Source organism: Chenopodium quinoa, unplaced genomic scaffold (genome assembly GCF_001683475.1).
Source record: "Chenopodium quinoa cultivar QQ74 unplaced genomic scaffold, ASM168347v1, whole genome shotgun sequence".
In the NCBI taxonomy this organism is placed as follows: domain Eukaryota; kingdom Viridiplantae; phylum Streptophyta; class Magnoliopsida; order Caryophyllales; family Amaranthaceae; genus Chenopodium; species Chenopodium quinoa.
The window spans coordinates 557,022-573,983 of NW_018744704.1; the positions used below are offsets into that span (position 1 = coordinate 557,022).

The 16,962-nt window shown below is 32.2% G+C and overlaps 2 protein-coding genes across 4 annotated transcripts; one reads left to right on the forward strand and one right to left on the reverse strand.

Annotated features, from left to right (window-relative positions):
- The first annotated feature begins 1,723 nt into the window (after positions 1-1,723).
- On the forward strand, positions 1,724-5,489 carry LOC110702861. 2 transcript variants are annotated; one of them, XM_021880605.1, is made up of 9 exons: positions 1,724-1,961; positions 2,995-3,115; positions 3,230-3,324; positions 3,425-3,460; positions 3,624-3,716; positions 3,992-4,066; positions 4,170-4,223; positions 4,316-4,437; positions 5,059-5,489. In XM_021880605.1, exons 3-8 carry the CDS (start codon positions 3,316-3,318, stop codon positions 4,415-4,417), a joined length of 369 nt encoding a protein of 122 aa, XP_021736297.1. In that variant the 5' UTR covers positions 1,724-1,961; positions 2,995-3,115; positions 3,230-3,315; the 3' UTR covers positions 4,418-4,437; positions 5,059-5,489. The 2 variants fall into 2 exon arrangements, with proteins under 2 accessions (XP_021736297.1, XP_021736296.1); XM_021880604.1 differs by lacking the exon at positions 5,059-5,489 and having other exon boundaries at positions 4,316-4,861.
- Positions 5,490-12,274: 6,785 nt separating this feature from the next.
- On the reverse strand, positions 12,275-15,461 carry LOC110702862 (lysine histidine transporter 2-like). 2 transcript variants are annotated; one of them, XM_021880607.1, is made up of 8 exons: positions 15,080-15,164; positions 14,589-14,638; positions 13,830-14,213; positions 13,271-13,664; positions 13,072-13,177; positions 12,888-12,979; positions 12,729-12,797; positions 12,275-12,630 (listed from the first exon to the last, which is right to left on the reverse strand). In XM_021880607.1, the coding sequence occupies exons 3-8, from the start codon at positions 14,150-14,152 to the stop codon at positions 12,532-12,534; spliced, it is 1,083 nt and encodes a 360-aa protein (XP_021736299.1). In that variant the 5' UTR covers positions 14,153-14,213; positions 14,589-14,638; positions 15,080-15,164; the 3' UTR covers positions 12,275-12,531. The 2 variants fall into 2 exon arrangements, with proteins under 2 accessions (XP_021736299.1, XP_021736298.1); XM_021880606.1 differs by lacking the exon at positions 14,589-14,638 and having other exon boundaries at positions 12,276-12,630; positions 15,080-15,461.
- Between the last annotated feature and the right edge of the window lie 1,501 nt (positions 15,462-16,962).

The window sequence follows — 16,962 nt, forward strand, 5'->3', positions numbered from 1 at the left end:
CACCTAGTGAGACCACATGTTGTCATTCATAACATGAGGTGAATCATGCTCATATTGTTGCTTTCATTCGATTACTTCTCGAATTTCTTCAAGATTCTCGAACTAACTTTTCTCGAACTCCTTCGAGGCTCTCGAACTCTTTCGAGATTCATATGCTCCCACTTTCCATTTTGAAGAGGCACATTAGCATGGGGTGAACCAATCATGGTTTGAACCATGTTTGTTTTTTGCTTTTCTCGAAACTCTTTCGAGATTTATACTACTCCCACTTGACCTTTTGGAAATGACCTCTTTTCCAGAAGGACATCTACTTGAGCAACAAACATTTCGTGCTAAGTATGAATTGTGTAGTAGTACCCCGTGCTCTGTATAGGAATTGAATGTGTATCAAACGATTTAATACAACTTTTATTCCTTGCTTTGTAGAAAGACTTTATAAGAAATTTTCTTATCCATATCACGTATGAAGCCTTTGCTACATTTTGATTTAAAGTATGTAGTTTTGTTTAGTATTGTAGCTCATCTTAAAAGTATATCCCTTGAATAATGGTTCAAATTAAAGATAGGGTATTTTCATCCATTATCAATATATCTCATATAGATTGATAGCTCCTTTCATAAACACTTTACAAGGTTTCCTTTCGGACTGTGTTGTAAACCAATTTCACAAATCTTGGATGTTTATCAAGGTCTTGGCTTAAATTCTCATTTTTACGATCATATAGCAATACTTTGAGTATATTTCCAAGTAAATGTCTTGACTCAAACTTTCACCATTACAATCATATTGTAATGTATTTAATATTTTGTCAAATTGATCTGAACTTCATGCTGGACTTTTGAACTTTTCAAAACTTTCAAACTTATGCTTCAACTAAGCACAAGTGATCATATCACAAATGAAGTTTCATTGTCCGGCTCTAGCCTTTGAACCTTAGTTTTTCTTACATTGATATGTATTGGATCTCGAGTTCATATTATCATTTCTCTAAACGATATCTTATCAGTTTCAAATTTGAATGATATTTACATGTATCAATAGATTCACAATCTAATGATATTGAAAGTCAATCCCTTTGGACCTTCCGTATGCAATGTGCATTTTTATTTAAACCATTTGACATTTTAGAGACAATATATGTATAGAAATGGTTTGTCTATATCTGCCATATAGAACTTTTGACCTATTTAGCTCTTCAAAACACACTTTGATTCAAATAAGCATAGAATAACATTTATTCCATGTTTTGAATCTTCAATGCGTAGTCATTACTAACATTTATTGGTGTTTTGATAATGACAAGAATAAATAACATTTATTTAATTCTAGCCAATAACTACGTAAGGTGAAATGTAAATTTTACTTGTAAAGTTACAACTTTTGCTTCTAAACTTGTAGATATTACTGGTGAAGTAGCAACACTTGCCTCTAAACTTGTAGATTTACTTCTCCCTCAGCCAAATTTCTTCTTTTAATTCAACCACATTTTTCAATGAGTGAACTAAAGTTGACATCATACACCAGTAGAAAAAATAAAATAGGCACCGCAAAATAAAAACCGGTGCGAAAAAAAATAGGTGGGATTGAGGGGAAGACTTTTCGCACCAGTTCTAACAAAACCGGTGCGAAAAGTAGTAAATCGCACCGATTCGTTCAAACCGGTGCGAAATCTATTGTTAAATAAAAAAAAAAACCCGGTCAATCTTCTTTCTTTCTCTTTCATTTCCTAGATCTTTCCTCCTCTCTCATCCGTCTCTCTCTCCTCCATTGAAGCGTACTCGAAATTCTCCATTGAAGGGGCTTCTGAGCTTTCTCTCAGCACTTTCCTCAAAATTACGAATTCAGTTTTCACTTACACGCTGCGCTATTCTGTCTCCCAATTTTCCATTGAAGCGCACTCCACGTTCTCCATTGAGGCGCCCTTCTGAGATTTCTATCCTCCATTGAAGCAACTTCTGAGGTAAGTTATCGTTTCTTTTTGTAATCTTCCAATATCAATTTCACAATCTAGGGTTTATCGTTGATCCAATTTAATTTAATTGTCAGTATTTAGTTAATTTAGGGTTCGGATTTTTGCAGTATCGCTAACGAGTGATTATGTTGCAATAGAAGGAAATTACAAGCCTAATTAATTGAATCAAATTTGTCTTTTCTCTCTAAATTATGTGAAATTTCGAAGCCTGATTTGTTAATTTTAGGATTGAACTTTTAAATTGCCCCTGAATTTGATATGTGTGTTTATTGTCTTTCAATTTCTCACACTATCAAAATTCGTAATCTCAGAAGGGCGCCTCAATGGAGAACGTGGAGTGCGCTATTTTGATGTTTTTGACATACTGAATTGTGGGAATGTTGGGGTTGAGCTTGTTGAAGTGATTTTATAATCTATGAAGATTGATTTACTGCTGATTTTCTGAATTTAATTGTGATTTTAGTCCAATAAGGGTGCTATTGATTTAATTGTGTCTTGGGTGATAAAATTTAGGAATTTTGAGTTTTCGTTAATTGTCGGTGCTTGAAGTAATTCATCATTCAATGGAAGACTAAAGAGGGAAAATCCCTTTTTACAAGTTGTAATTATGTACTTGGTATATTACGATAGTGAATGAGATTTGTTTCTTTCTGTAATTGTAGTGCATTACTGGTAGAAAGATTAATTGTATATTACAACTTCCTGTTTGACTAAATTACTGCTCACCAGCCAACGTGAGCAAGTTGATGTCTAGCCTTTTGAGTTTGGTTTATTTTTGAGTTTGGTTTCTGAATATTAGAAATTTTGAGTATATATATTAACTTCACCATGTGTTACCAATTAAGATTATTATAAATAAAATAGACATAATTTAACTAAAAAATTACTTCGTATTTTATGTACATAGCCTAATAATTTATCTGTTCCAAGGAAGCTGTGAAGAAGTGCCTTCTTTAGTAATGTTTGTGAGAATTGAAAGCTTAATGCCTGAAAATTTTCTTTTCCTATTTAAAAATATCAGGATGGCTGTTGCTATGCTTGTCAAGAGACATGCTGATGGATTGCTACCTATTGATGACTACAACATTGAGCTTGAGGATCAAAGAGGGCAGAATCTTAATATGGGTTCTGACAGATCAAAGGTATGTGTTTGCTGATTGCAAGTTACTGTATGCACCATCTGGAAGTCTCTCTTTAGTTTCAATTGTTGAGAAGCAACGCATGTGCGGAATTGCCTTATATTTTGTATATGACAGGGAAATAATGATGGGTCTTTGCTGCATACAAAGGGAAGCAGCTAATGAGAGCACGGTAATACAAAGAGGCATTAGAGGCGCTTGAAATGGGAGAGGTTATTGTTAATAAGAAATTATTTTGCCAGACATTCGATTTTTTGTGTAACTCTTTTTTGAATATGATGTTCTTAACACGAGATCCATTGTGTTTTTCAGAAAGCCTTTTCTCTCTGTGACTCGAAACTCATAGAGGTATTAGTCATTCCTTTTCTCCCCGGGTTTTTAAATCTTGCTTTCAAGTGGTATCTTACGGAGATTTATTCTGCATATCTGAGTGTATCTGGTTATTTGCTTTCTTCTTTCTGTCTGTTGCAGTTAAATATGTGCATGCTTATTCAATGGTTTATATTCACAGTGTAATGACATTCTTCCAATCCTTCAAATTGACATGGTGTGGACGTGTGGTGCTATTTTATGCTTCGGGACATCAACTTGCTCACGTTGGCTGGTGAGCGTATTGCAAAAGCTAGAGTAGTTTAATTGTATATTACTGCTGCTGTGTTGTTCAGTCAGCTGCAGGGTTGATGAAACCTCCTGTGGGCTTTGTGAAAATTAATACGGATGCTGGTATTTTTAGCAGCAGGGAGTTTGGACTTGGGGTGGCAATTAGGGACTCTTGTGGGAAGCTGCTTGCTACGGCTGTGACAAAGAAGAGGGTTCTTTGTCTTGGTGTTAACGTCATTTTGATGCTTATAAATAATCTGCATTCGATTTGTCTACTAGGTCATGGAGGTGCTTATGTCACTGCAAGGATCCCAAATGGAAGCTGATGATCCTACAACAAGTTACATACTACAGGTAAAGTTTGCTTCTTAAAGCACATTTTATTGCACTTGCTTCATAGAAGACTCCTAATATAACTTTTGGGTGCTCGATTACATTTTTTTTGGCTCAAAAACAGAACACACCAACAAAAACCTCTTTCTTTCTCTTAATTTCAAAAGAAAAAATGGATGTAAGTCTTCTCTTATTTTCTTTTCTCTTCTAATTCAAAATATTAATGATGATTAAGGGTAATAATATATTGAATTTGATGTTAACGAACAGGAATATATGTGGAATTATCATGTGCCAGCATTTGGAGGGTGGGATTATGAAGAAAATGATCTGCCTTATACGCAGTGTATACTATTTTGTGATGAGATGTGATTGGTACGTTTTGTTGATAGGTATGGTAAATCATTAATCATGCTGTTACTGTAGTCGGGTATGGGACTGATACATATGGGACTGATTATTGGGTGTTGAAGAATTCGTGGGGTGAAAGTTGGGGAGAAAATGGTTATATAAGGATCATTAGAGGTCAAAACAAATGTGGTATCACTTCCTACGTTTCTTATCCTATATGATTTTACCAAACCTTAGTTTGCACAAAGAATAACCAGATCATCTGTTGCTGTATGTGAGTTTTGGTCAGTTTGCCAATGTTCTGAGGTCATTTTTCAGTTGGTGTTTTATCAGGTTGTTTTATTTTTGCAAGTGTGAATTTTTTTTTTTTTTTTTTTTTTTGTTTCACCTTATGTGATGACGTGATAGCTTTGTACAAACAGTGCTCTTTTCCTGAGAAATATCTTTATTAGTGAAACTTAATTCTATGAACCTATGCATTTTACATTGTTGAAGCTGAGCAGTTATTATAATAACGCCTGATGATGTGGCCTTCACTGTCATCCTGACAGCCTGCAGCCATGCGGCACTGGTAGAGGAAGGTTACTGCTTATTTGATATGATGAGTAAATATTCAATTAACCCCTCGCCTGACCATTATGCATGCATGATTGATCTTCTAGGTCGATCTGGCCACTTAGAAGCAGCCTATGATGTTCATAAGTCATTACCAATTGAGGCCCATGCTGAATGTTGGGGAGCACTTCTTGGGGCATGTAGATTGCATTGTGATACTGAGCTGGCCGAGGTAGTAGCCAATCGACTAGTTGAACTTGAGCCTCATAATGCAGGAAATTTTGTTTTGTTATCCAATGTCTATGCAGCAGCAGATCGTTTGGGGTATTTTTTTGGCACCGGTTTTGAAATAGAACCGGTGCTAAAAGTTTCTTTTTTAATCTTTTTGGGCCACTTTTCGCACCGGTTCACAGCAAGAATCGGTGCTAAAAGTTTTTTTTAATATTTTTGGGGACTTTTTCACACCGGTTCACATCAAGAACCGGTGCGAAAAATAAGTTTTTGCACCGATTTTGAACCGGTGCGAAAAGTCTTGGGATTTGGCATCCCTCAAATCAGAACCGATTCAAAACCGGTGCGAAATGGGGGTTTTGAACCGGTGCTGATTAGCAATTTTCGCCTAGTGATATGTCCAAGAAGTAGTAATATGCTAAATTAATTTCTATAATATACTTCTTTAATTGGAATACTTCCATTCTTCTAACTTTCAACTGTATGAGGTAGTTTCTAATCAATTGGAAACTTTTGTTGTTCATAACAACTTTTAGCATATAAATAGTTTTAGGTATGAGAAGTAGCAACTTGCTTGCATTTCTTAGCCTAAAACTCCTCAATGTTATCCCCACATATTCTTAAACCTTTTCCTTTGAGCCACTTAGAACATTTCTCTTAGGTTGAAAATGATATTTTGCTTAACTGTTTTAAGAATTTTTTTTTTTCATAATTTTGCTAAATCTATTCAATCATCATTCATAGTAGAGTTTAATTAACTATTTAACTCCATATAAAATGGATGAAGAATAATGTCATTTGATCAACTTTTGACCATAGGCACTTCCAATCATTTTCTTATATTCAATTACATTGAAATAAGAGATTTATTGAAATTCCGTACTTGTCTTTTAGAGGGTTCGTACCTCCCATCTCATTAACCCTTGATACACTTTTCAAAATGAAGATGGTGTTGGCGATTCACTCAAACGTTTTGAGTTAAAGGAAACTAACCTTAGACATGTGACATGAGTTTCTAAAACTTGTCTTTTAGAACCATCTAAGCAAAATTGGAATATAGGTTTATGGATTATCTTTTAACCTTTTGAGAACATTTCTCAACTTTATTTTCAATCGAGGAGATTATATATGATAATAAAATTAGAACAAAATATTACTTATAAATAAACGCAAAATTCAACTATGTTTATCTTTAAAGCACCTAAATTAAAATTATAGGTTACTTTAACAATTTATTAAAAACAATTGTCCCATTTAAATTAAGTGCTTACAAGATCCTTTATTTGTGTAATAGTTGACCGGATTGAGGCGCTACCATCAAGCATTACATTTTCAAGGTAAGTAAACTCTTTCTTAATTACAACTCTAGGTTGAATAATTAACCATCTCATGTTTAATTATTACCCTTTGCTTCAAGGTTCTAAGCGTTTTAGGTAACCTTATTGAGCACAACTAATTAAATGTGTAGAACGTGATCTACCCCAAATTACTTAAGATAACAAGTGACACCCTGCGGAGGCAGACCTATCACTCACGATCAAAGGTTTGTTGGGTATCTAATTGGAAAAGCAATCTCAATATTTCCGGGACCTAGATTTATTATGTTGTGATTGATTTAGTGAACTCTAGCGCATCATCATTAACATCAATAAAAACTAGTATGCATAATCTACTGAATGCATAAACAAGACATAGTATGGCCCCTAATCCTAAGAAAACTAATAAAGCAAATGCTCCCACTTGAACCTTCATGGCTCTTATCCACCTTGCTCCTTTGGGCCTTCACTCCATGGGCTTCCTGGATTAACTGCAACCTGTAATTCTACTCTAATCTATTTACTACTTAAATAAAATAGATAAAATTACAAAAATACTTTATCGGTACGCAGACCATACTTAGATTACAAAAATTCATCACGATACGCAGATCATATTTAGTAATCTACTGGATCATTCTAGTCATTATATAGCAACATAATATCATATATATTACAATTGCCACATAATAATTATCACGTAAACATGCTTACCTAAACTACAACATCGAATGTTCATAATAAGGAAACATGGTACCAAAATATCTCATATTTTAGGGTAATTAGATAATATCATATATTATTCATGACCATCTTTAGAATATCATGTATTTTAAATAAGGCATGAAATATAATCAAATCTTATTTTAATCTTAAAAGATAAATCATATTTATCTTCAAAGATTATCCTAACAAACTCAGGAGTATCTATCCTAATTACTAGCCAATCACAAAATTTTAAATCAATAATTATGGATAATCACATTACCAAGTCAATCTTTATCTTTTGGAATCTTGCTCAATAATCCTTAAATTTTTTTAAAGATTAAAACAAATTTTAAAATTTGAAATTATCTTAGATAAAATCTAATTTTATCTAAAATTAAAATAAATAAATAATTTTAATCAAACATTTTTTTTATTTTGGAAAAAACTGGGGTTGTTGTGCAGCCAACCACCTTGGTATGGCCAGCCGAAGCCAGCCATGGTATGATGGTTGGGCGCCTTGCGGCACCCACGCGCAGCAGCGGCAACAGTGGTGCAACACTTGCTCATTGCTGCTACTCCCGCAAACACCACCCGACAGCACCTTGCCAGCCACCGAACCACCTAGCCCCTCCACCCTCCCTTTCGGACCTGCAGGGGGTAGCCACCGTGGCATCGCCTAGGCGGGTTTTGCCACCCAGCCGTGGCTGCTCCCACTCAAACCAAATTTTTTTTTAATGAGTTTTAATCTAATTTAACAACTTTTGTAAAATTAAATTGAATTAGGTCCTTTGAATTAAAGCATCACATTTATGCCTAATTCAACTTTGAAATCAAATTCATAATTCAATTTAATCTAACATTTAGATCAAATTATTCATTATGCAAAAATCATATTTATGTATCAAATCAATCTAATTAAATTTATGGAGCATGAAACATTCGAAAATTATAAAAATTAAGTACAAAAAAAAAATTTAGGGCTTATTTCAATCAAAATTTTCGAAAACTAGGGCTTAGGGTTTCAAAATTTTCAATCATGCTAGGGCTTGATTCAGATTTTACTAGGAATAATTGAGCAATTTAAATTCCATTTAAAAAATTTCCAAGCCTTAAATCTCCATTTAAACTAAAGATTGAACCATAATTAAATTAGAATTCTCCCTCTTAATTGAATTAAAATTGTGGACATCAAAAAATTATGATCAATATCCGTAAATGCAAGAGGCTAACTGATACTACTATAGGGTTTTAGATACTATAAGCGGAATTTCACGAATCATATTTGTCGCACCTAAACAGGATCTACAAGCATAACACATAAAGAATCACATAATTCATACCTTTGATGTGTGATTTCCACGAGCGATCGACCACGAACGATTAGGAGAATAAGAGCCCCAAGTGTTGCTCCTCTACTTGGTCTACAAGCTAGGATTGAACCTCCACTAATGCTAGTTAGTCGAGCACGAACACGTTGAGCCATCTTCTACGGAAAGGAGAGGAGAAAACCGAGCCACGAACAACCACGACCACCACCGTGCACCACACGCACCACCGGCGTGTGCGGACGTGAGGGGAGAGGAGAGAGTGAGTGCATAAGGCTTTAAGGTTTGGTTGCTTGCTAGTCAATTCAATTAGCTGCTTAAGTGTTATCTGCAAACCCTAGGCAAGTCCTCTATTTATACAACACACGTATAATTAGAGTCCAAATCAAGCCCAAATTACTCTTTTCGTTTGTTCAATCCATCACCCTTGTGTGTGACCTTATAGGATCCATTCTATTGGGCTTTGGACTATTTGACTAGCACAAAGAACATTTATCATATCTAGCAACAGATAATGACGACCGAAAAGAATGAATTAATTATCTCCATAATAGTGATCCTTGATACATTTAGTAATTGCACTTGGCGAAGACATAAATTCTTCAAGGTGAACGGTTAATATAACCGTCACCCTCTGTACACCTGACATGTCACATGCGCCACGTGGCTTGCCATGTCACCCCTATGAGGGGAAATGTTTAGGGTAAAAACACCCTGAATATGTGGACTAACGAGAAAGTGGCACGTGTCATCCTAGGAAGCGTTCTGAGATAATAAACCAAGATAAGACAAGTGTCACCCCCTCATCATTGGGAGAAATGGCGGCCCTCAAAGGGCCCAAATCCCGATGTGTCGTAAAACGACGCGGCCTTAATTCCTAAGTTAAAGTGACCTAAACTCCCATGCCCTATAAATAGGAACAATATATTACCTTAGTTTTATTACAATCAATTACATCACATCATTTTCAGACACTATTCATATGTTATTACAACAGCAGACACCTAGATCTCAAAATCGAGAAAATCTACTTTTACTTTTACTTTTCGCACATACTCCACTTTCCTCATCCGGTACTAACTTGATCGTCGGAGGCGGAACTCCGAACAACCGGAGCTTCCATTTGTTCGAGGTACAAGCACACGTGGATTCCGTCTTGAAGTTGTAACTCTCCCGAATGACATATAAAAATCCAAAATAATAAGACTATTTGCAAGAGAAGTACTCAAGTTCTTCAGCTACCTCAAGAAAGACTAGCTTAGTGACATCTAAAGAGAACCCGTGTTCATTGCAATTGGGAAATTTATATGCTCCCGTGGAAGAAGGGAGCTAAATTTCTTGATGTAATAATGAAAAAAAGAAGAAGATGAGTATAGGGAAGCGTACAGTGAGCTTACTCTTTTATTTACTTCGTAAACTCTTAACAATGAGTTTACTATACTCTTATATGTTGGTGGGTGGGGGTTACTCTTTTATTTAGTTAACGACTAACTACACTCTAAGTCTAATTAACATCTAATTAACAATGAGTTTATTGTAACTATTAGATTAATACTTCAATGGTATTAATAGGAAATAAAATAAAATTTGGGTACCATTTGAAAAAGCTAAAAATGTAGTGATACTATTTGGAAAATCCCTAAAAAAAAAATATGAAGTAGTTTTTTTAATTTTAAATTTTGTATGTAATCTTTTTTATCAGTTCCTAAAAGATAAAAGGTAGAGATTCAAAATATTTGTAATAGCTACAATTTTATGGTAGCAGTTAAACACAAATTCTTATATATGGCTGGTCACACGGTGTGACCAATTACATGGGGGTTACTTATAAAGGTTACTTGACCAGTATTACAAGGGTTACTCAGTCGGTTTTATAAGGGTTACTTTAGCACCCAAAAAGCGCTAGCTATTAAATAGTCTCCCAAAAAATATATAATAAATTAACTTTTATAAATATATAATAAAATAAAATAATGTTTTTTTGAAAGGAAAATAAAATAAAATTTAAGATTACATAATATAAAATTTTACGATTATATTTCCTAGTTTTAGATATGATTGATATACAAGATAAATGGAAAAAATATTTACCATAATTATAGTATATTCTAATTATTATGAATTTCATTCCTTCCTTCATTCTCATTCCCATGAGTCATCATGGTATATAGTAAATTTAATTTATTAAAATCATAATCCGTAGTAAATAAAAAAAAATGTTGGAGACAAATCTTACATGGTACCAATGAATAAGTGTCACATAAGATTTCCTCAAAAAAAAAAAAAATAAATAAATAAAAAGTGTCACATAAGATACAAACTCTTAAATAGATTTGGTTTACATTAATTATTGTGAACCACTTATATTAGAGTCACTATGGTCGTTTTATTATTAAAAAAATCACTATTTTAAAATACAGGTTACTATGTTCAAATAAAAGTCATTGTGTAATTATAAAAGTCATAAGAGGTTTATATTTTTTTTACTGGTTAATATGAATAATAAAGGTCATTATGTTAAAATTAGGGTCACTATATTTAACATAACACCGTACTTCAAGTTTACAATAATATTAAAGGTCACACAAATTTTAATAAAGGTTATTATTTCAAAAATTAAGGTTACTATATTAAGATTAGGATCACTATATTCAAAATAACATCAGTTGCGTGCGAGTATGGACCTTAGATTCACAATAACATTATTGTGAACTAGATTCACACAAGTTTTTTTCCACATAAAATTGTGAATAATTTTATTTTGTCGCAACTTACGACCTTTAACATCATCCTAATTAGTAAAAAAAATTTAAAATTAATATAGTTATTGAATAGTAAATAAACACTCCGTAGTATATACTAAATAAAAACTCCCCAGTAATATTTTAATCTTCTGCTCCCATCCTCTCTTCTAGGGTTTTCTAATATTTTGGCCGTTTAGACCGGAAATAGTCTAATTTTTTATAAATTAGACTATTTCTGACCTTTTTTGGCTTAATTTTCTTTAATTTTGCAATTTAGGTTCCAATAAATCTACACGAGTAGTGTAGATGTTCGTCCGTCTCCCTATAGTGGAGTGTCTCTCTATGGTGGAGTTGTTAGTATATGTTAGTTTAATTGTTTATTTTTGTTTAGGGTTTTTTTTGTGTGCAGGGTTTATGAAAAAGGTAATCTTATTTTGCTCTATTATCAGTTCTTTGGTAAAGATTTATACAGGATCGCAACGGTTGTCAAATTTTCAGATGTGTTCAAGTGAATCAGATGAATTGAAAATCATCCTTATGACTACAACAAATCGTTAGACCGTTTCTCCGAAAAGGTTGTATATTCCAACGATGCATGCGAGAGATGTACCACAGTGCAAGATCTATTCAATGATCGTAACTTTGATGAAGGAAACCCTTATTTGGTTCAATTTTATGTATTTATTAATTTATATTTCATTTGTAGATATCGTATACCTTTGTATTAATGAATTGATTTGTTTAATAAATAAATAAATAAATAAATACTCCCCAATACATAATTTAAACAGTCTAAAATATGCCTTTAGCACCAAACCTATAAATCACGATTAACACTTTTGTTCTTTTGAAAGTTGAATTTGTTGTCTACCCTTAAATTTATTATGTGTTACATATATATATAAAAAAAAAAAATTAATTAAAAGAATTTCAAATTTTTTTAATAGAATTTTTTTATGAAAAAACAAATATTCAGCATTTTGGAGGGAAAATTTCACAATATTATGACAAGTGTTCTATACGATAATGACTATAGTATATAATATAGAACCCATAATTCATGGTTTAATTTTATTAAACATATATACATAATATATATTGTTTGTCTACGAGAAAAAGTCTAAACAATAGTTCATAATAACAGTTCACATAAATTTACTAACAACCATAGATGACCCGCTTTAAAAAATGATCGGATCAAAACCTATGATCAATATATATCATCACCCCAATCACTCCTCATAAAAAACGGTTGATCAGGAGAAGAATTTGTAGGTATCACATTGAGCGATTATGTCTCTTATAGCTCCTATAGGAGCTAAAATCGTCAGCGATGCGCCAAAAATGATGAATGCCTACAATATATAAAAACATACGTTCATTAGATTGAACAAAAAAAACAAATATAATAAATGTTGTTAAATGTAAATGAATTTAAGAGTTAAAAACTTACCCAATTAAAGAACCATGATGCACTGTATTTTTTTGGTTTGCATATTATTAACCATATTATGCAAGGAAGCTGAAATACAAATCATATTATACTAATATTAGACAATTTTATTCATTTGTTTTAATCAGTATGAAATATATATATTATGTATAAACTTACATAAAATGATGTTGGTGCAAAAGCAATTCCTCCCAACACACTCAAGAGAGAGCCAAAAAATGGAAATGCTATGCCTATGAACATAGTAATTCCTGTATAGAACAAGATATTTTTAATATACTTTGCAAATATTTATATATATATATATAATATAAAATAGAAAACCTTTCATAAAATAACTCACCGACATAAGTAGAACGAGTTATAAGACGAAGCATTCTACCAGGTTTGCATTTCATTTTCAACACCAAAAAAGATTCAAGCATGTCAAAAATTGGCATTGCGAAAACCTAGTGTAGTTTAAAGAAATTATTAATATTAAGAGTAGTTATGAAAAATTGTCAAACACATTTTGAAAATTGAACGAAAGAACTTTGACTTACTTGATAGCTCCCAATAACATGTATGACAACAAATAGGTTAGCAACGGCAATAAGCCAAATAGGCTTCTCAAGAGACATCATAACATTATCCTCAACAAGCCTGCCGAACACTAGATAACCAACAAAAGCCACCGGAAAATAACACAATCCTACAATTATATAAGCGAGGAGAGATCCTTTCCACATGGCTATTTTAGAAGGTTTTTGCGGAGTTGAAGGAATTGTTGCTTGAATCTCCAACACTATATTGTGCCCAGAAAAAGCAAATGCAACCGTCCCTAAACCACTCAAAAAACCAAATATCTGTCCGGCGCTAGTGTGATATCTAGGTCCATAACTCGTGTCGGGTTGTATTCCTTTTATAGTTGAAGCTATCCATGCGATGGCTGAATAACTGAATTCAAAATCATGACTTCGTTAATATCAATATTCAAGATCAAATAATATCACATAACAATGAAAATAAAAATATATTACTTATCCAAGCAAAAATATGTTTAAAAAAAAACTGTTGGACCTAAAGAAAATACAAAAGCATTAATCTATTGCAAAAACTTACCAGAGAGACATAATAGCAGCAGCTGAGGAGACACCAGCAATAGAGTTGAAATTTGGTAAGTTGGACAGGAAAAATTGAACAGACGCATAAATCATAATAAAATAGGTAAGTTTGATCCGCGGTCCATTAGGAGAAACCATGTTATAAAATTTCATTAGCGAAGTCCCTCCGGTGACCATATACACAATGTCACACCCAGCCTGAACCATAAACTGTTGGGGAACAACGAGCCATAGCCCGAGTTTTTCTCCAAACGCGTACTGTCCCAACTCGTGATATCGATCAAACCTTTTACCAGGGACAACCTCATGCATTTCGATCATTTGCCATAGGGTATATAGTGTTATAGCCCATGACAATAATAATATTGTCACACCCGGACCCCTAGAATAAATTAATAATAATGTCAATATATTCCACAAATTAAAAATATTATTTCAATAACATGATATATTATTTCCTTTTTTAGTTATTATCATGAACACAAACCACAAAATTTCCCAAAATTTATGAGTAAAAAAAAAAAAAAAAAAAAAAAAAAAAAAAAAAAAAAAAAAAACTCGTTAATTATATGTAAAACTCTATTACATATTCCATTTTCATAAATTCTGTAAAATTTTCATTATTAACTAAAGATACACAAAATTGCAAAAACATAAATACTTTAAATGAACATATTAAAACTAGATCAAATTGATGATGCATGACGATGCAACCAAACATATATACACATACACATATACATAGTTTTAAACTTACAGATCGCCACCGGGAACAACCAGTTGATCCACAACTTCAGATCAAATCGCCTGGCGAATTATGGGATTGATTGAGCTAATAACAATTTACAACAAAATAAATGCAAAGTAACAAAATTTCCTCATCATGCACGTACATACTCTCAACTTCTGTTTCATTAACAAAATTAATTCGGACTACTATCAATTAAATCTTTTCCCAAAGTTTTTATTAACTCGTTAATCCACTTTCATAATCAGAAAAGAAAAAAAAATACTATATATTTACATACATGAAAAATTAAAAATAATGATTATCAGGCCACAAAATATATCTCTATTATTAAACCTTTTTCATTCAATTAACAATTATATTATATAAAAATTATTATATGGTACGTATATAATCAAAATAACATGAAGTATATGGGAATTAGAATATAACAAGCCTTTAAATTATTATTTTTTCTCAAAGATCCATGGCAAAGGGCAAAGGAATAAAAGTGTACATACCATCCAAGTTGAGACATAGCGTATGGTAAACCGAGAATACCAGCACCAACCATACCAGTCACATTGTGAATTGCAGCGTACCACCACTTCCCCTCACGGTTTGCCGTTATCGGAAGCCAATCGTTGATGCTTTTGTCACTCTCACCATTTTCCTTCTTTACTGTCTCACCATTTTCTTTCTTCACTACCTCCATGCTAAATTTTTTGATAGTTTCTTATTTTTCTCTCTAGTTTGCTTTTATGATATTTTTTTTTTAGTATAGTTTTCAGTATTTATGCAAAATATTTGTGTCTCCTAACCACCAAAGAGTTTGTTTCCTAGCTACTCTATGACTCCTTTAGAGTGTGAGTTGATGGTTTTTATAGTTATTTTTAAGATACATTTTATTGTTTTATTTCCATTTAAAAAATATTATAATCATTATTAATAATTAAAAAAAATAAAAATAATTAATAGACATTACATACGCAATCGACTCTTGATTTAATGATGGGTCATGGGTGGTGGGAGTGTGAATTTGTTTAAAAAGTTATTTAAAAAGTTTTACTTCAGTGAGTATAGGATGTTATATCATGTGAATCTGTTGACTTTGACTTATCAACTTTTTTTCCCACAATTTTTTAAAGTAAATTGACATTTACCAATTTACTTATTAATCGATTGTGTATGTAATTAGTAAATTGGTAAATCATTATCATGATTGATAAATCAATCCGTAGACTATTTAATTTGATAAGCAAATCGGTAAAAGATAAATGAATTTGATAAGTAAATTGTTAAACGTCAATGTTCAATTGATAACAGAAATGGTAAGTGATCATCCCAGTTGATTATTAACTTAATAAATGATTAGGTCTATTGATTATCAGTATGAATTTGATAAGTAAATTGGTAAATGGCAATTTTCATTGATAACAGAATTGGTAAGTGATCATCCCAATTGATTATTAAATTAATAAATGATTAGCTCAATCGATTATCAATATGCATGAATTTGATAAGTAAATTGGCAAATGGCAATTTTCATTGATAACAGAATTGGTAAGTGATCATCCCAATTGATTATTAACTTAATAAATGAATAGCTCAATCGATTATCAATATGCATGAATTTGATAAGTAAATTGGTAAATGGTGGAGTAATTTTCATTGATAACATAATTGGTAGGTGATCATCCCAGTTGATTATTAACTTAATAAATGTGTAGCTCAATTGATTATTAGTTTAATAGATGATCATCCCAATTTGTAAATAATCACCCTATATATTTTGATTACATGATCAAATCATAATTGGTATAAACTAAAATATCATTGCTTTGAATTGGTAACTAATCATCCTGTACATATATAATCAAAATATCAAATCATAAATTTATTGGTTAAAAAAATCATTGCTTTATTAAACTAACCTTTCCAAAAAAAAAAAAAAAAAATAACCTTTATCTAATATTATTAGTTTCACGGTTTCATGATGCATAACATCTAAAGTAATACTTTTTTGTTCTGTGTCTAACCTTTAAAGAAAATATCTAAATATAGTTTATATTTTTAGTTGTCAGATATTTATGCATTTATCTATGACTCTTTGAAAAAAAAAAAAAAAAATCTTTAATCATAAGACCCTATGAAAATTTTTATATACACTCAAATGTACCGTGCATAGTTTTTGTTCTTCATTTAATGATTAAATAAAAAATAATCAAAATGACAACAAACTACTCGTGGGTACACTATTCAACCCGAATGTATATAACAATCTCTCAGGTAGGGGTGCTAATTGAGCAGGACAACTCACAAGCAACTTAAACTCGACTCGGTCAACGCTCGACTCGAGTTTGCTCGTGCTCGCTCGAATCAGCTCGAAACTTGATAAGTGTAC

Coding starts and splice junctions, on each gene's coding strand:
- LOC110702862 (XM_021880606.1), bottom strand. CDS start 15,273: ATGGAGGTAGTGAAGAAAGAAAATGGTGAGACAGTAAAGAAGGAAAAT. Junction 14,214..15,079: donor GCTATGTCTCAACTTGGATG/GTATGTACACTT, acceptor AATTTATTCTAG/GGGTCCGGGTGTGACAATAT. Junction 13,178..13,270: donor ATGTTATTGGGAGCTATCAA/GTAAGTCAAAGT, acceptor AAACTACACTAG/GTTTTCGCAATGCCAATTTT.
- LOC110702861 (XM_021880605.1), top strand. Junction 3,717..3,991: donor CAACTTGCTCACGTTGGCTG/GTGAGCGTATTG, acceptor TTTGTCTACTAG/GTCATGGAGGTGCTTATGTC. Junction 4,067..4,169: donor CAACAAGTTACATACTACAG/GTAAAGTTTGCT, acceptor GCTCAAAAACAG/AACACACCAACAAAAACCTC.